This window comes from Schistocerca serialis, chromosome 3 (assembly GCF_023864345.2).
Source record: "Schistocerca serialis cubense isolate TAMUIC-IGC-003099 chromosome 3, iqSchSeri2.2, whole genome shotgun sequence".
In the NCBI taxonomy this organism is placed as follows: domain Eukaryota; kingdom Metazoa; phylum Arthropoda; class Insecta; order Orthoptera; family Acrididae; genus Schistocerca; species Schistocerca serialis.
The window spans coordinates 445,899,982-445,920,609 of record NC_064640.1 but is presented as its reverse complement, the minus strand read 5'-3'; the positions used below and the strand labels follow the sequence as shown (position 1 = coordinate 445,920,609).

General features: G+C 38.2%; 1 protein-coding gene across 2 annotated transcripts in view; it reads right to left on the bottom strand.

Moving 5' to 3' along the window:
• The window catches only part of LOC126470342 (sodium- and chloride-dependent GABA transporter 1), a 381,315-nt gene that overhangs the window by 30,250 nt on the left and 330,437 nt on the right, over positions 1-20,628 (bottom strand). For both annotated transcript variants that reach the window (XM_050098132.1, XM_050098131.1), the window contains exon 9: positions 2,681-2,793. In XM_050098132.1, coding sequence (XP_049954089.1) covers positions 2,681-2,793 — 113 coding nt within the window. The remainder of the gene's footprint in view (positions 1-2,680; positions 2,794-20,628) is intronic.

Below are 20,628 nucleotides of genomic sequence, written 5' to 3'. Positions count from 1 at the left end.
CCAACTGTTGAAGAGCAATTTGGGGATGGCGATTGCGTCTTTCAACATGATCGAGCACCTGTTCATAACGCAAAGCCTGTGATGGAGTGGTTACTTGACAATAACATCCCTGTAATGGACTGGCCTGCACAGAGTCTTGACCTGAATCCTACAGAAAATCTTTGTGATGTTTTGGAATGCCGATATCATGCTAGGCACCACCGACCAACATCAATACCTCTCCTCAGTACAGCACTCAATGAAGAATGGGCTGCCATTCCCCAAGAAACCTTGCAGCACCTGATTGAACATATGCCTGCAAGAGTGGAAACTATCATCAAGGCTGAGGGTGGGCCAACACCATACTGAATTCCAGCATTAGTGATGGATGGTGCCACGAACTTGTAAGTCATTTTCATACATGTGTCCGGATACTTTTGATCACATAGTGTATTTACAAGTATGCATGAGCCTCCATAGGTACTATTTCTTCTACAGAAACTTGAGGCTACACTGAAACTGTTTAACTTATTTAAAATTGTGACACACTCTTTTGTAAGCCAATATTAATTTAAACAAATAATTTTAATACTTTTGCATTCTGAGAGTAAAATCTGCAGTTCATCAATTTTAAACAATCTACCATTATGATTGGTTGTACCTAATCCATTAATGTTCAAATGCATTCTTAAAGTGCTTGTATTTCTGTCTAAAGTCTCAAAATTAACATTGTTTGTAAGATTTCTACATTGACTCTTTTCTGTTTTCTTATTTATACTAAAGTATATATGTACAGTTAAACATTTGGTTCTATTTAAAATTGTGGTTTGCTCTTCCTCATGCCTGATGTTAAAAAAATTTTCAGGTGGAATGGAGGCACTATTTTTCGCCTGCCTGTTTCACTACACATTTCACTTGCAGTTGTTTCCTCTTCTTCTGTTGGTGGGGGATGTTTTATCTGCTGATTATGGTCCAGATGGCACTGTAGATAGTGCTGTTACTCCTATGATTTGCACTTTGTGGAACAATTGGTTTGACTGGGGTAAAGGAATGGCCACTGAGCTAGATGTGCCATGAACATTCCTCAAGATTTCTGCAATTTTTTTACAAATGAAACTTTTTCCCTTCCCATTAAGGTGCAAACAATGTCTGGTATAGAATTCTCTATCCATATCCTCAATGTCATGAAAGAATGTGTTTTTGAAGGCTTGGTAGATTTTAAAAAACTGCCTGTTGGCTTTTCCAGTCTCCTTGTTTACACAGGAGAAACTTGGGAGGTTGAATCTGTGTGGTATTCCCAAAACAATTGTTGTTTGTTTCTCTAGTAGCATCAGTATTTTTGTTAATAACTTTGTGGCATGTTTGAGTTCATTTTTATACACGTTGTTGGAGCCGGCAATTAATACCCTGCATTGTTCGTTACTGGTATTGCAGCAGTTCTTTATGATTTCACACATGGATGCACTTGGTTTGACGAAACTGCTTGTGTTTAAACAATGTTCTTATTGTAAAATTTTGGTGATTCCTCTCTCACGACTGTTGGAATATACAGAGATATCACTGTTATTCTTCCGCTCTTTAATTTCATTCGTCTGGCTTACTGTAGGTGGAATATTTTTAGGTTTAGTGACTGTATTTAGTGGTGTGAGAGAGTTATTATGTTTGTTATTTTCCTCCACTGCTGTAATTCCATTTTAGTAATATATTGGTTTGATGGGTAAATGAATGGACAGAAGCCCACTGAATATTTGTTCTCTGATGAATCAAAATTTATTATTTGGCATCACAACCAAAATTTTTACATCAGGAGAGAGTATGAAATATGAAACAACACAATGTTTGTGTGTAATACATACCAGTTCCATCATGGCAGACTCATAGTGTATGCAGCAATCAGTAGTGGGGACATACAGGTCTTTTAATAATTGGGAATAGTTCTTTGACTGATCAAAAGTACTGGGGTTGAGCTTCTCCAGAAATTTGTTCTGTTATGTGATGGTACCACAGGCAGTTCTTTACTCTTTATGGAAGGAACTCAAATGATGGACAACTAAGAGAGAATGTCATTTAAATTCTGTGGATAGCATCTACCCTTGACTTAAATCTACTGAATATATCTGGGATTCACCCAAAAAACAAACTGCAGTATGCCAGCATCTCCCATAACTGTTCCAGAAGGGAGACCAATTCTCTCGATGAGTGGCATAATAAAAAGTCTCGTAGATTTCCTGTCACAGGTATGTGGAACAGTGTCAGCTGTTCATGGTGGGCACACACTGTATTAGGCAAAATGTACCACATTTACTTTACCTGTTCTTTTGGAATTTTACTGGTGTAAAATTGTCCTCTCATGTCTTTTATCAATATATTTAAGTATGTTACAAATTATCTAACAGATACAATTTGAATGAATTGAAAGATTATCTTTATATTATGCATGATATCCTGTCAGTTTCCCCTATCTCTTTTGCCATTTGACCATCAAGACTTGGACAAGGTCAGTCTTATGAAATTATAATTTAATCTTTGTTGTATTTCAGATGACATACTTCTACAATCAACAGATTTTGCTCAGCTACAATTAATTAATTTCATTCAACTGAATTTTATGTAATACTGTTTTCTGCAGCATCTGACACTAGGAAGAAGAAAATTAAAATGATAAGGATAGAAACTGTTATCTTTGATTTGAATTACTTACCTGACTGTCAAGGCCAATACAAAGCAACATTAAGAAAAATAAACATGACCATACTGGAGCACCAGGCAACTGTAGAACAGCAGATGGATAAGCAAGAAATGCCAGCCCTGGTCCTGAAAAATGTTAACATAACTTCAGTTTTTTTTTTCAACACAACAACAACACAAAGCATGAAGACTATAGTTTATAGGCAACATGTTGACAATAAAGTTTTCTTTGCTTTTATGTTGTACACTTTGGAAAGAGGGAAGGCAGGAAGGATGCTAAAGATCTAGCTGACAATGACATCATTAGATGAGTTCTCATGGGGGGGGGGGGGGGATGAAGGATGTGGAAGGAAATCAGCCATATCCTTTTCTAATAATGCATCCTGATATTTGCCTTGATTGGTTTAGGGAAAACACAGAAAACCTGCATCAAGATGATCATGCGGGAATTTGAGAACTGGTCCCACCGGCTCTGAGTCTGAAGTGCTAAACAGTGTGCCACACTGCTTGGTGGAACTGAGGACACTGGATTCTGTTTACAGAAGGATGAAGCTCATGGAATTTTTGAGTCTTACCGCTACAGATCATTGCTTAGTTGTGTGGCTGGCATTTGTGGTATTGTGTATCTGTCAAATAATTTTTTTAAGGCTGTAAAATGGATATTAATAATTCAGGATAAATTACTGCCCTAATTAATGGTTAAAACTAACCTAACCATCAGAAACACAAATGTCATTAAGTATGATGGCTTGTTATCATGTTGTAATCTATTTTCATCTACTTCTGTGCAAAATATATTTTATTCAATAATGCTATGCAGAGGGCATTTAAACAAATGTTTAGTTTAAAAATGTTTAATGATAATTTGTTTGACTAGTGACTACTAAAAACTATGTAGAGTCGATTATATTAATGAAAACTTGCTAATACACTGGAAAAAATGCAAGGTGTACTATAGAATGTTCTAAAACCTCACAAATATTGAGCATTTGTTTTCTATAAGCATATAGGTTAAGATTTGAATCACAGTAATGAGGAGCACAGAAATGAACACTACCTTTCTCTTATATATATATATATATGTATATATATTGAGTTTAAACAGACTTATAAATTTTAAACAATGAATATTCCATTAAATGAGATGCTCCTACAAAGAATGTTTTTATTGTGGCACTCAAAGAAAAGTAAGTTATACTTTAAACTATAAGAATCAGGAAAATACAGCTTGTAAAATGATACTAAAATTATATATATATATAGTAGTTATCTGAAATTTTAGTATCATTTTACAAGCTGTATTTTCCTGATTCTTATAGTTTAAAATATAACTTACTTTTCTTTGAGTGCCACAATAAAAACATTCTTTGTAGGAGCATCTCATTTAATGGAATATTCATTGTTTAAAATTTATAAGTCTGTTTAAACTCAATATTTCTGTTACAATATCATATGTCAGTTGAAGAAAAAGTTCTATTTTATTCATCAAAAGCATGACTACACACACTGTCATACAATGCAATACCCATGTGCCAACAGCAGTAAAGAACTAGAGCTACCAAAAGCACTTGCACCACTAGTTCACATATTCGAAGAGTACTAAGATACAATAACACTGATCACACAAACAATTTTACACTTTCCTACATTTCCAACTCCGTGGCTGAGGTTGTTAATGCAAACTTATGTGGTGGAATTGGACATGGGTAAACCGGTTGGAATCCTGGCGGCGGAAAAAATTTTCACTGCCAGTATTTGGGTGGCAAGGGGAGGAGAGGTGGTAGTATAAAGTTCATGACCACTAGATTTTGCACCCACCCTCCCGCCCACCCACCCACCCACCCACACATACACACACACACACACACACACATACACACACACACACACACACACACACACACACACACACACACATGCACATTATACATATGTAGTATTACAAAAAAGTTGTAATGGAGCATGTTGTAAATAAACAAACAAAATAACTCTCCTACAATTTTTTATATCATGAAGTAAACACCATGCTAATGAATCCCTTCATCGTATGTAACTTCACAAATGTTAACCTCTTTTTTAAGAATGTCAGCTTCCTGTCTGCTAGTTGATGTATAACTCACTCTAATCTACTTCTTAACTAGCTGATGGATATAATGACATAATGTGTCTGTGAGTTTAGATTGTTTATGAAGTAAATGTGTTGAAACTTAGATTATCTAGTTGTAAATTAGGAACTGAGGACTCATTACCATATATAACTTCCTGCAAAAACTGATCTAACCATGTATGTGATTTGGAAGCATCACTTGAAGCCACATATTCAACATCCATTGAAGCCTTACTTTTGCACATAACTGGACAACCTTGAAACTTGAGAAAATTACCACTTGTTGTCCTGTGTATGGTCAGTATAATCTTGAACTCTTTAAACAACATTAACAGCCTGTACTCTGTGTTAAGCACAATAGAGCATTGATTATCTGAACATTAGTCAACCAAATGAATGCTTAACTGAACTGTTACTTGCTCACTTGTGCCACTATCCCCCCTGTAACTGGATGGATAGTGCAATTTTCGTGAAATGGTTTATGGAAGTTTTGCACCCTCTGTGATAGCTCATTAGTTAAAGAAAGGTTAAAGGGAGAAAACATTACTTGTACTTGACAATGCACCAACTCATTCATCATGTGTTTGTTACCTTACATGAGGATGATGAGTTCTTAGCAGTGATGTTTCTTCCATCTAACATAATCTCTTTATTACAGCTCATGGAACAAGGTGTTACTGAGACATTCAAATGATATTATAGGAGAAAATTGTCACATAGGTTATTTTTAGAAAGAGAAGAGGCAGGAGAAGAAAGGTTATGAAGAAACCATAAAAATATTAATTTGGTAGATGCATCCTACGTGATCAGAGCAGCATGAGATATGTAAAGAAACAGAAATTGAAAAATAGCCTGGAATAAAAGTTTGTCTGTATCAGAAAGTTCTTAAAGTCTAATTGAAAATGACAAACAGAATGATATGTCTGAAATGCTCAGCATGCTAAAAGGACTCAATTTCCATGAATGCAATGAAGAAGATGGCAAAGAATGGATGAACGTTGATGATGCAGCTCCAGTGCATCAAACCATGCAGGATAGTGAAACTGTAAACTTCTGCACTGATAAACCTGATGCTGCCAGTGTCTTTCTCATGAAATTGTGATCCAGAAAACGTAGATGAATATATACTAGTTGCTTCAGAAGCACTTAGATGTTTAGAAACTGCCTTACAATGATTTGAAGCTCAAGATGAAAGCAACTGTTCTGAGATATCTGCCCTGGAAAATATGTGACTTAGCTTCCTGTAAGTTGGTAGGCTTGCTTAGACACATCAAAATTAAGTATTTTTTTTAAAATAGTTAATTCTAGACATATGTACTGTATGTGCAAAATGCCTATTTATTACATTTTTTTTTGCTAGACTGTACTACATAAATTCCTGCTGTACTTGCCTTTTTAATATCAAAAGAGATTCATGTTATTATAAATATTTGTAGTTTGTATTGGTAAACTGGTAAATAAAAATGTAAAGATTGATTATTTGACTAAACCAGTTTTTCAGACATCCATGTCCCCCAATTAGTTTGTATGATTGACATTCTGTACATAAATATTTCAAATATTTCTTGCTGGAGTTCTATATTATTAAAAGGAGATGATTCACCAACTCGCCATCATGGTTCAGTTAATAATATAATTATTAAAAATATGTCATGCCATATTTACATAAAATTCTCTCCATTTATGCAGACTGGTTTCTTTGAATACAGTTGTTGAATTTGTTGATTTGTAATCCCAGGTAGCAATCAACATCATTTACAGTGATGTGAAAATGATCAACCAATTGCTCTGTACATTTACTTACTGAATCAGCTGAGTCCATTATCAATCTATCATTAATGTGAAAAAGAAGTATAATGTTATCAGCATAGAACACGCATGGATCAGTACAGCTCTCCCATACATTACAGTCCCTGAGAAACTTAATAAGACATTTGTACTGGAATTTTGAAGTTTACTTCAGCCTATAGAGTCCTTCCAGCAATTTACACACATGCCCTGTACCATCATCATTGTCCTCTTCCTCCAAAACACCACTGAGAAATGCAGTCTTTACATCAATCTGTTCATACACTTATTCCACTGAACTGCTACACACAAAAGAGCTCTCACTACCTCAAATCTTACTATCTATATATGTCAATCTAATCTTTTGTGTATATCCTTTTGCTGTTAATCAAGTCTTAATTACTTTATTATTTTCATTAAATTTTTCAGCAAAAACCACTAAATTTCAACCACCTCACTTGATTTAGCCATATTTCTTAATTCCCATACTTAATCCTTATTCAGAGGATTCATTTCTGTTTCCATAGCCAGCTTCCAGTCAGACACTGTTCATAGAAGCTGCTATCAGTCATTGTTTCTGTAACACAAGCTTTTAAAAATGACTGTAAATAGAGTTTATTTTGATCACCATGTATTTCACATCAGCTTTGCAGTGTCTCATAAATTTCAGTAATCAGGACTTTTCTAGTGAAAAATTTCACAGCCAAACAGTAAGATTATTTTCACCATTAGAGACAGCAACAGCAACTGCAGTTTTATTCTTGAAAAATGCATATGCTTTACCATCACTTTCAAATATTTTGTCAATTAATGTTCTTTTTACTGGCCATCTTGACAGAAAATAAGTTACAAGCTCCATCTGGACACTACCAGACACCTTCAAAATATCATTCTGTCCATCGAATACCCACATATGAATTTGATACATGTTAAATGCTTCCATTTTTATGACACGCTTGAAAGTGGTCACCATTCTTGGAGTTTCAAGTGGTGAACATGTAGTATACCAACCACATCAGTGTGTAATGTGATGAGTTGTACCTCTTCCATTGTACTACTCATTATATTCCAGTTTCTTATATCTAGAAAAGAATAAAGATAAAGAGCTTTTGAGCTGAGAGGAACAAACGTTATTGTTTTTTCAGTGCCACATCTTTATGACTTGAGAGAAAAGACCTGTGTAAACAAACAAATTGAAAGTGCAAATACAGAGATGAAAAATATTTGCAGGCATTTTGAAAATGTAACATTTGTGAACATGAGAAATTTGGCGAACAGATTCCACACAACACATGGTTTTCAACTAAATAAACTTGGGAAAAACCTTATAGTAACAAAAATTTTGGATGTAGTAAATAAAGTCTCAACTGTGCAGTGTGATGGTAAAGGATTCATACCTCTCATGGACAATAAATGTGTGTTACCTGGAGACTCAAATGGGAAATCTGCTGTCAGCAAAGCTACAACTCTCCAAGATAAATGTGAGATTTTGTTAACACAAGTGAACACCCCAAATGCAAGCAGCTCACAGAACAGCACAGTAGTTGTGGAAGAGCAAACACCAGAAATAAGTGAAACAGCAGCAATGCCATTATCAGAAGCAGTAGTAGCAACAGCAGCAACAATAACAGTAGCAGTAGCAGAACCTACAACTGGAGCAGCAGTTACGAGTAATAACAACTTAATAAGACAGTCTGATAACAAATCAAAAGCCATATGGGATACTGTGAAGACTGAAATAGGAAAGAGATGCAAAGACTAGGATATAATTCTCAAAAACACAGAAAATGTGAATATTTAAAAAAAAAAAAAAAGAAAAAGATTTGCCAAATTACATCAACAATTATTTCATAAATGCAACAACTTCATTAATCTTGAAATTTACAAACCAAGAAAAACCTGAATTTCCAAAAGCTGTTTGTAGCATGAGGCTAGATCCAACAGATGAACATGAAGTGTTCAAAGTAATAAAAAGCTTGAAACCTAAAATGTTAGCAGGAGTAGATGAGGTGCCTGTTATATCGTAACAATGACAGCTGCACAAATTGCAAGGCCATTGGCACACATAGCCAACTTATCATTTAGTGAAGGCCCAGAAAGGATGAAAATGTCAAAAGTGAAGCCATTATTCAAAAATGCTAACAAGCACAAGGTAGAAAACTATCGACCAATATCCCTCCTTACAGAATTTTCTAAAATAGAAAAATTAATGAAGCACAGAATCAACAAATATCTAAATGACCATAAGTTACTAAATAGAAATCAGCATGGCTTCCAAGCAGGTAAAATGACAGAAACAGCACTAATATGCTACAATGAACAAATAATCAAAAATCTAGAAGAAGACAACAGTGTAGTTGCACTGATGTCAGATTGTGCCAGCCACAAAATAAATTTAGTATCAGATGCAAAAAATTGGAAATAGGAGAGCTGCAAGGCAGTATTATAGGTCCCTTATTGTTCCTTGTCTATATAAATGACTTTCACACCTCAGATGGAGCAGCAAAGGCCATACTATTCGCAGATGACACTAGTGTGATAACAGGTGAACCAAAGTAAATGCTGCAAACAACTACTGATCAAGTAATAAAGAAGGTCCACACTTGGTTCAATGCAAACCAGTTGACATTAAATGCAAATAAAACAAATTTATGCAGCTTGGGAAAATATGTCGAAATGTAAATCTTGATCTGTTGTTGGGTAACAAGGCCATAGACGGACTGGCATCAGCAAAACTGCTGGGGATTCATGTAGATGAAAATCTTAATTTTAATGATCATGTAATGAAGCTTATTCAGAAACTTAACTCAGCTTGTTTTGCTCTTAGAATTATTGCCAATGTCTGTACTGCAGAGGGTGCCAGGATGACATATTTTGGCTATTTTCAGTCTCTTGCAACATACAGAATAGCATTTTGGGGTTCCACAACTTACCATCTAAAACAAATTTTTCTGTTACAGAAGAGGGCTATCCAAATAATAACATACAGTCATCCACCGATACAATGCAAACCGTTATTCAACAAGCTTAAAGTTCTAACAATATCTTTCTTATATGTATACAAATGCGTTTTATATGTTAGGGCCCACCTTGCAGATTTTCAGACAAATGCCGACTTACATAACTACTCAGAATAGCACAGCACTCCATACTCAGTGAACAAAAAGAACACACACAAAAAGGTATGTGAACCATATTGGTACAAAACTCTACAACATACTGCCAGCAAACATCAGAAAGTTAGAAGATAAAAAGAGATTTAAATTAGAATTTAAAGAATGTTTACTTGAACATTGTTTTTAATTGATAAATGACTAGGCCAATAAATAATTTTGGTAATGTTTATATTATGGCAAAACTTAAAACACTCTCTTTCATCCCCTACTGTTAATTTTGTATATCTAATGGACAGCTGTTGAGTGTGGTAAAATCTTTACTGAATTATTGTAATGAATATAAGGGCTTCCTGTTTAGGGAAGACAAAAGTAAAGCCTTAAGGCAAACAGGCTATGAAGTTACAATACTGTTAGTATACATGTATTAAAAGTTGTATTATCGTGTCTTGTATGACCAAGTATTATTCTTTATACAAAATTGTATTATTCTGTATACTACTTAATGTAAAAATTTGTATGTTCCTTTTCCATAAATTTTTTACCATAAATTTACTTTTGGACAACATCCATACAATATTTATTGTCTATGGATGGATAAATAAAATAAAAATATAGCACAGCTTAAGGAGGAGCCAAAGGCAAAACACATCTATGTCACTAAATGACAATTGTTTTATGTTTCAAGCTAGGAAACTCACAGATAAGCCACAGTAACATCCTATTTCAAAACATTCAGGATCTTCAAAGTAAAGTTTAATTACTGGGGGAGTCATTGTCACGAAATAAGCACTGGTATTCTTTCCTATGTTTATCTGAACATTTTCTTAAACCAGGACAAATAGAATACTATGTACCAGAAGGTTTAAACATGGAAACGGTTTTTGCAGATTCCAGTACCGTAATCGTGGTACTGTTATGTTTAAAATGAAAGAGAGTTTAGAGCACTAGATCTAAGTTGGGCATTTGTAGAGAAACACTTTGAAATTACTGGAATCATATGTGATGTAATGAAACTTATCTTAGTATGAATTTACCATTCCCCTGACTCAGATGAAAAGGCTATTTTAGATATTTTAGACATTGTACACTGCCATGTAACAAAGTGGAAACAACATGCAACTATAATTGTGGGACTTCAATTCAAGTTTAGACATAACATGTAACAAACCCAGTGTACATAAGTTACTGAATATGCTAAGGCAACACAACTCCCATCATGTAAATTCAGAACTGACAAGACTAAAATCATGCTTAGATAATGCTTTTATCACTGTGCTCATGATATGTACTCCGCCAATGTACAGAAATTTGATTTCTCAGACAACTCCATTTTAATGGTAAAGTTAGGACATTTTATAGAAGAGATGGGAACAAGGCTGGACAAATGTTATCAAAATCTAATACTTTCATACTCAGAAAAAATAATCTCAGAAAACTAACTCACCAACTAAGCATAACTCCTGGGACAAATTATTTCAAAGATGCGATTCCAATGCCCAAACAGTTCATGAAACACTCTGTAACTACTTAATAGGTATGTTAAAAGCTCATTTTGTTCCAAGAAAATATCATAAAACAAGAAAGGGTAAAGTGTGGTACAGGAGAATGTAAAAAATAAGTTACTACCGTTAAAGTGCCTTGGCAAAGTAAATAATTCTAATGAAATTAAGGACCTTGAAATGGCCAGTACGAAACTGTATAAGAAAGTGTGACTATTGGTGAAACAGACATACAATACTAATCTCATAAACAATAGTAAAAACCAGTGAAAAACAGCCTGGTCAGCAATTAATACTGTTAAAGGTGAAATCAGAAATTATGATAAGACAGTCCCAATACCAGCAACACATACAAAACATATTTTATAAGCTGTGCTGATGAAATTAAAAGGTTGAGTAGCAAACACAATGTAACATATACAGATTATCTTAAGAGCACAAACTTAAATCATAATCAGGCCAAACCTTCATTGAAACACTTCAAAGAGGTATGCCAAGATGAAGTTCTTATAATTGCCAAAGAAATGATAAATTATTATAGTACAGATATTTTTAATATGTCAAACAATCTATTGAAAGAAATAATACATTAAATTGCAGCACCATTAACATATTCTATAAACTTGTGGCTCATAGAAGGGTTTTTCTGATCCTCTCAAACTATCCAAAGTAACTCCAGTGTTAAATTCTTGGGATTACAGCTTGATAATAAATTCAACTGGGAGGAGCACACCACAGAACTGCTGAAGCGTCTTAACAAATCTCTGTTTGCAATGCGAATTTTGTCAGACACAGGGGATATAAAAATGAAAAAGCTGACATACTATGCTTACTTTCATTCCATAATGTCATATGGGCTTATTTTTTGGGGTAATTCATCAAGCCAAACTAAAGTTTTCCGGGCACAAAAACATGCAGTAAGAGTTATATGTGGTGTGAACTCAAGAACATCCTGCAGAAGCCTGTTTAGGGAACTAGGGATACTAACTACTGCTTCCCCTTATATTTATTCCTTAATGAAATTTGTCATTAAAAATATATCACTTTTTCAAACCAACAGCTCAATTCATGGAATCAATACTAGAAATAAGAATAATCTTCACAAGGATTTAAAGTCACATAGTCTTGTACAAAAATGTGTGCATTATTCAGGAACACACATTTTCAATAACTTGCCAGCAGCCATAAAAAGCTTAAAAACCAATGAAATTCAGTTTAAGAGAAGCCTAAAGGATTTATTGGTGGCCAACTGCTTCAACTCCATTGATGAATTTCTCAGTAAAACCAACTGATTTTTTTATATATATATATATATATATATATATATATATATATATATATATATAATGGAAGGAAACATTCCACGTGGGAAAAATTATATATAAAAACAAAGATGAGGTGACTTACCGAACAAAAGCGCTGGCAGGTCGATAGACACACAAACAAACACAAACATACACACAAAATTCAAGCTTTCGCAACAAACTGTTGCCTCATCAGGAAAGAGGGAAGGAGAGGGGAAGACTTCCTTTCGTCTTCCCCTCTCCTTCCCTCTTTCCTGATGAGGCAACAGTTTGTTGCGAAAGCTTGAATTTTGTGTGTATGTTTGTGTTTGTTTGTGTGTCTATCAACCTGCCAGCACTTTTGTTCGGTAAGTCACCTCATCTTTGTTTTTATTATATATATATATATATATATATATATATATATATATATATATATATATATATATATATATATATATATATCAAAAAACAAAGATGATGTGACTTACCGAACGAAAGCGCTGGCAGGTCGAAAGACACACAAACAAACACAAACATACACACAAAATTCAAGCTTTTGCAACAAACTGTTGCCTCATCAGGAAAGAGGGAAGGAGAGGGAAAGACGAAAGGATGTGGGTTTTAAGGGAGAGGGTAAGGAGTCATTCCAATCCTGGGAGCGGAAAGACTTACCTTAGGGAGAAAAAAGGACGGGTATACACTCGCACACATACACATCCATCCACACATATACAGACACAAGCAGACATATTTAAATATGTTTTTGTGTTTGTTTGTGTGTCTTTCGACCTGCCAGTGCTTTCGTTCGGTAAGTCACATCATCTTTGTTTTTTGATAAATTTTTCCCACGTGGAATGTTTCCCTCTATTATATACAGGGCTATTACAAATGATGGAAGTGATTTCATAAATTCACTGTAGCTCCATTCATTGACATATGGTCACAACACACTACAGATACGTAGAAAAACTCATAAAGTTTTGTTCGGCTGAAGCTGCACTTCAGGTTTCTGCCATCAGAGCGCAGTGTGACAAAATGGCGACAGGAGCCGAGAAAGCGTATGTTGTGCTTGAAATGTACTCACATCAGTCAGTCATAACAGTGCAACGACACTTCAGGACGAAGTTCAACAAAGATCCACCAACTGCTAACTCCATTCGGTGATGGTATGCGCAGTTTAAAGCTTCTGGATGCCTCTGTAAGGGGAAATCAACGGGTCGGCCTGCAGTGAGCGAAGAAACGGTTGAACGCGTGCGGGCAAGTTTCACGCGTAGCCCGCGGAAAATTGGCTCATGCCACAACTGGAGACTGACAGCGCCGACTTCATCTTTCAACAGGATGGTGCTCCACCGCACTTCCATCATGATGTTCCGCATTTCTTAAACAGGAGATTGGAAAACCGATGGATCGGTCGTGGTGGAGATCATGATCAGCAATTCATGTCATGGCCTCCACACTCTCCCAACTTAACCCCATGCGATTTCTTTCTGTGGGGTTATGTGAAAGATTCAGTGTTTAAGCCTCCTCTACCAAGAAACATGCCAGAACTGCGAGCTCTCATCAACGATGCTTTCGAACTCATTGATGGGGACATGCTGCGCCGAGTGTGGGAGGAACTTGATGTCTGCTGAATCACTAAAGGGGCACATATCGAACATTTGTGAATGCCTAAAAAAACTTTTTGAGTTTTTGTATGTGTGTGCAAAGCATTTTGAAAATATCTCAAATAATAAAGTTATTGTAGAGCCGTGAAATCGCTTCAATCATTTGTAATAACCCTGTATATATATATATATATATATATAACTTATGTGCAATTTCAGTGCAGTAATGTGTTCATTGTAAATATGTGTGTGTGTGTGTGTGTGTGTGTGTGTGTGTGTGTGTGTGTGTGTGTGTGTAAGTACAATCTAACTTCTGCACCATTCCAGCGCAGTAATGTGTTCATTGTAAATAAGTATTATAGTAGTTGTATTACATGTTTATTACCTTATAAATAAATAAAAAACTTTTTTATTTTAAATTCAGTGCTTTAGTATTTGTAAAATGACTTTCATATAGTGTTCATTAAAAAATGACGATCATTCCACTTGGGACCTGTGGAATGGTACTTTAGCTTATTTGTTTTAGTTGTAAATATTTGTCATGTATTGTTGTTTTTCTGACATGTTCCACATCCTGGAGGACCTCCTCACTATGGATCAATTGGAATGAAAGTAAATCTAATCTAATCTAATTTAAGAAGGGCAGTAAATCTGATACAGCAAACTACAGGCCAATTTCCCTTATTTCAGAACTAGCCAGAGCCTTTGAAGGCACAATGTGTCAGCAGATGTACGAGTACCTCGAACTAAATGATCTGTTGAGTACATCACAGATTGGTTACAGAGAAGAAAAGTCAACTATACAGCCACAGAACTCTTAGTAAGAGACGTTTTAGCAGCATTCGAGGACCATGCTCATGTACAGGTAACCTTATGTGATCTGAGCAAGGCCTTTGAAAGTGTGGACCACTCTGTTTTGCTTTCTAAATCTGAGTACTATGGAATATGTGACAAAAGTTTGAAACTCCTCAAATCATACCTTAATAAAAGGAAGCAATTGGTGAGTTTAGGAAGTCATTTGTCAAACACACTTGAGGTTCAATATGGAGTGCCACAGGGATCTAAATTAGGACCACTTCTATTCCTTGTGCATATAAATGACTTATCAGGAAACATAGACGTGAAGACATTTACGTATGCAGATGATACAACTTTTCTGTCTGAGAACTATGAATCTGATGACCTTGTTAGTAGTATGAATTTGGCAAAAGAAAAAAGCAATATCATGGTTTAATGTGAATGGTCTACTGTTAAATGAGAAAAAGACCCAGAATATGTGGTCCAGTCTATCAAAGACTGAAAGAATAGAAAAAAGTAAAATTTTTAGGTATCATACTTGACAATAAACTAACATGGAACTCTCATCTTGAACACACAGTGGTTAGGCTTTCAGTAGTTACATATCTGCTAAAGAAACTGATGAACTGTGTGACATCTAATAATGTAAGGATGGCATCCTTTGCTTTTTTCAATCTGTTTTAAGGTATGATTTAGTACTCTGGGCAAAAAAAGTAATGAATCAAAGGCACGACTACAATACGAGGATCTGTACTTCTGTTCTTGCCACAAAATAGATTAGCAAAAACTACCAATAGCTTTAAGTACATGACAAATAAAATATATAAAAATTTGTCTAAACATGACTCCACGGATTGATAGGCCAGAACATCATATGTGTATTATGTCTTCGAGATGATCTTTGTTTTTGTATACTTCCAGGACCCAAGTTCCGGCCTAGCCATCGAACTGTACGTTTGTCATGTAATAAAAGTATTGATGATTAGAAGAGAGAACTGTGGTCATTACCTTACCACCTTGATATCTCCTTTAGTGGTGACCCCGAAGTTTGAATAATCCATCGAACCAAGTACAAAGTGACTACCGCGCCAGCTTCCGCGTTCCGCATGGACCTTTATCCGTTACACAATGGCCTTCTACAACAGCAACTAAATTGAAGCATGCCAGCTGTAGTTGGTGCCTGATGTGAATTTCCGCAGTCCTATAGCCTCGAGAAGCCAGGGACCTCGTCAGGTGCAGTGATTTTGAACATGATGCCAGTAGTCTCCGATTCCGGCTTTGTTAGCCCCGAAGTGCTTCAGTTTTCGCTGCCCAGCAGTACAAGCAACCACTACACACTGATACCGAACTTTTATGCAAGTACTGTAAATAGTGGGGAGCATAGTTTTCATAATGTGCCACAACAGGACGCCTTTTTGAATGTGCAAGCTCCACATGTGTATCACTCTGTGCCAGTTGCACACTACGTGAATGACATTCACCAGCCTGTTACTCCAAGTGTTCATCAGTGCAGTAATTTGAGCACGTCAGGTTCCACCAAGCTCATCAGTGACTCTGTGATGGACAATTTCGCTGCAGATGTGCAGTAGCAATTGCATAATAACCTGTCGAGCAACCGCCGTGACCACTTTGACCTTCCGCCGCAACAACCGGTCCCGCTTCGCTCCACGCCAGGCTTCCTGCTAATGGATTTCGCTTTCCCTCCAGCTACTATTGCCCACATTCTTCGACCGCCAGTTCGTCAAATCTACCAAAACTTCCGGCATTCAAACCTGCCCACCTGTAATTCTGGTTCAACCTGGTCGAGCAAACTTTCAGTGTCTGTATACTTGATGACAACGCCCGTTTCACATGTCTCATGAATCACCTCCATGACCGTGTCAACTTAATTTATGACCTGGTTAAGTCACCTCCTCTGAACAAGAAGTATGCTATGGCTAAACAAGCAATACTGCAACGTGTCTCCAAGACAAAAAGTGAAAATGTTCGACAGCTCGTCTATGAAGAATGCCTCGGCGACAGATCTCCCTCCCAGCTGTGGCGATGCCTTCGACTTCTCGTCGGTGAATGCGACATGCCAGATGCCACGCTCACCGAGATTTGGAAGGAAAAGCTGCCTCTGTCTGTCCAAATGGCCATCTCTGCCTACGAAGATAGACCAAATAGTGAATGCTTGCGCACCACCGACTGAGCTTACTCCACTCTACTACATGAACGCCATGCCCAGCAGTCCGACAGCTACACCAGTTTCCAATCACAACCAGGGCCCCAACGTGGACGCCCCCTAAACCTAAGTCTGTCAAGCTCGCCGCACTACCGGCTACTTCACGTCCACACAACAACAGCACATCTGACTCCGCGGAAGATTCTGTGCCGTCACCATCTGACCTCTCGCAGGAGCAGACGTCTGCCCATAAATACTGTTTCTTCCATGCAAAATTCGGGGAACAAGCACGCAATTGTAAACTGCCGTGCTCCTACCCAAACTTCAACCGCAGGTCAAGTAGGCAGCGGCGCCACCTCCTGCGACGTAAACAACAGGCGTCGTCCCATGCTCCATTCTGTGTCCAACACTAATACTTTGAATGGATGAGTCTATGTCCGCAACTTGAACTCTGGCACAAAGTTTCTCATCGACATGGGCGCAGATGTTTCCCTACTTCCATCTTGTCTTGCTACCGAAAAGATCCGACTACACAAAACTGTCCTACGTGCAGTAAACTCATCTAGTTAGTCGTGCTTAGGTTCTACTTCATATGCAGTGTCCCTCTCGCCTGAGTGCAACCTGAAGTGGCCCTTCCCGGTGGCTGACATCGACGATCCCATTTTGGGCATCGACTTTCTATGACACCACAAACTGTGGCCTGACCTCATTTACCACCCTATGCAGGAACACATCCCGTGTGCTTTGTCGAGTGTCAATAGTACTGTTAAACAGGTCCACCTGGCTAGGAAGTGTAATAACCCCTCCTCCGAGCTCTTGTCATGGACAAATAAGTGGCTCACAGAGCGTGTCGAGTATACACACTTGTGCTTGGAACAACTTGAGCTATGCCATTGCCTCAATGACTTAAGCAACGAGTTATCTTCGGCACAGCGGCAGCTTGCAGCAGACGACACCTCGGCAACACACAAGGTTAGTCAGTGCCACTACAGTGTTCTCGCACCCGGCATTTGTGACCGTGTGCCACATAAACTGTACAGTGTCCGCACTCCCGCCAGCTCTAACTGTGTTAATTTGAGTGCACATTCATCACCTTCCTCACTTGGGCAGCTAACTTCCCAGGCGCAGACTCATTTACAGATATTTTTCTCTTATTACGAGTATACAAAGACAATGCAGAAGGCGACATATAAGCAGATTTACCATAGTCTTTATTAGCAAGTTCTGCCATATGGTACGTACGATAGGCAATAATGTCTCTATCAACAAAACTTCCAAGTCCTGGTACATTAGGAACTCCCGTAACTCTACATACAATGGCTACAGTGAGCCAACCATTAACATGGTCGAAAGTGTCATTAATGTCAATACTAAAATTAAGTCTACAACCACAGAAAACACAAGGTCCATCGACAAGTGCAGTAGCAGCAACACTCTTAACTGGTATGCGGTTCTTCTTGTCTCCAGGTGTTGTGGCGAACTCGATGATCTCGATTGTTTTATAAACTGTCTGTTTAGAATGGCGATGAATTCTCCTGTAAGGCATCGTGGCGGCGTTCAATGCAATTGCCTGTGCAGCAGCAGCAGCAGCGCGAATGAGCCTCTGCTATTCATTCGCCCCTGCTACCGCCACCAAGCTCGATAGCGGCACCTTCGGTTACTAATAAACAGTGTACCAACTTTGTTTCACGTAGCTAACTTGTTTGCCACTCCCAGCCACCCAACAGTTGACACTTAGGCAAACTTTTGCCATCCTCGCCACAACCCAGCCTAGCGGCTGCCACGCACACTATACCACAGACAGTCGCCTCGTGTACTGCATCGCGCATTTCTGCGGTTACAGATGGCATTGCCCACAAACTTCACTAGCAAGATGGACCGCCGACCATGCTGTCTCAAGCCAGAACTCATTAAAGTGGCTCGTGAACAAATACATGATCTCTTAACAGCCGGCATCATCGAATCATCTGCCGTATGCTGGGCCTCACCTATCCACTTCGTCACAAAAAGTGATGGCACCTGGCATATGGGTGGCGACTATACTAAGTTGAACTCTCATACTATCATAGACAAGTACCCGGTTCCTAACATCGTGGATTTAAACCATGCTCTTGCAGGTGCCAAATATTTCTCGGTAGTGGACTGTAGGAGGGCCTATCATCAAATTCTGATGGCACCAGAGGATATTGAAAAGACACCTGTTACAACACCTTTCGGCCTTTACCAGTACCGGTTCATGCCCTTTGGCCTCCAAAACACTGCACAAACTTGGCAGAGATTCATAAACAAGGTGTTGTCTCATCTGGATTTTTGTTTCGTTTACTTGGACGACATTCTTATTTTCAGTCCTACTTTGCAAAAGAACAAGGAACATTTGCAGATGGTTAAAGACACTCTTACCACAGCCGGTGTTGAACTGAATAATAAGAAGCTCCAGTTGCACCAGACTTCGGTAAAATTCTTAGGCTACATCGTGTCAGCTAAGGGCCTCACTCCTCCCGAGGATAAAATCAAACCTGTTTTGGATTTGCCACGCCCTCACTTGTTTAAGGAGCTCTGCAGGTTCATAGGAACAGTTAACTATTATAGGAAGCACTTGCCTGCTGCAGCCGAGGTTCAGGCTCCCCTAACAGAAGCCCTTGCTGGCAAAAATATGACCGGTATCCGCCTGGTCCCCTGGACCCCTTCCATGGAACAAGCTTTTGACAAACTGAAGCACCTACTTGCAAACACAGTGACTGTTGCCCACTCGCATCCGGATGCTACATTTTTTATTACTGCGGATGCCAGTGATACCACAGTAGGTGCTGTCCTCAGCCAAACCATTGCACCGAGCGAGGTGGCGCAGTGGTTAGCACACTGGACTCGCATTCGGGAGGATGACGGTTCAATCCCGTCTCCGGCCATCCTGATTTAGGTTTTCCGTGATTTCCCTCAATCGTTTCAGGCAAATGCCGGGATGGTTCCTTTGAAAGGGCACGGCCGATTTCCTTCCCAATCCTTCCCTAACCCGAGCTTGCGCTCCGTCTCTAATGACCTCGTTGTCGACGGGACGTTAAACACTAACCACCACCACCAAACCATTGCAGGTACTACCTCTCCTTTGCAGTTCTTTTCTAAGAAGCTCAATGGCGCTCAAAAAAAGTACTCAGCCTTTGATAGGGAGCTCTTGGCAGTTTACGAGGCTGTGAAACACTTTCGCGCCGAGGTTGAGGGTAGGGACTTCTACATTTTAACCAACCATAAACCTTTGGTTGCTGCTGTAAAGAACCCCCTGACTGTCCCTCCACCTAGACGCTTCCGTCATGTGGACTTTATATCGCAATTTATCTCTGACGTACAATACATCAAGGGTGCAGATAATGTGGTTGCAGATTTTTTGTCACGTGTTGGTGCTCTCAAAACTCTGATAGACCTCTCTAACTTACCTCAGTTGCAGTCTGCCGATACGGACACTATGGACGTTATTTCCGATCACAGCTCGTCACTCAAACCTGTGCGATCCACCTTTCCCGGTGTCGTAGGCGAAGTTTGGTGTGACAAATCAACTGGTACGCTGCATTCCTTCATACCCAAACCTCTACAGAGACAAGTATTCA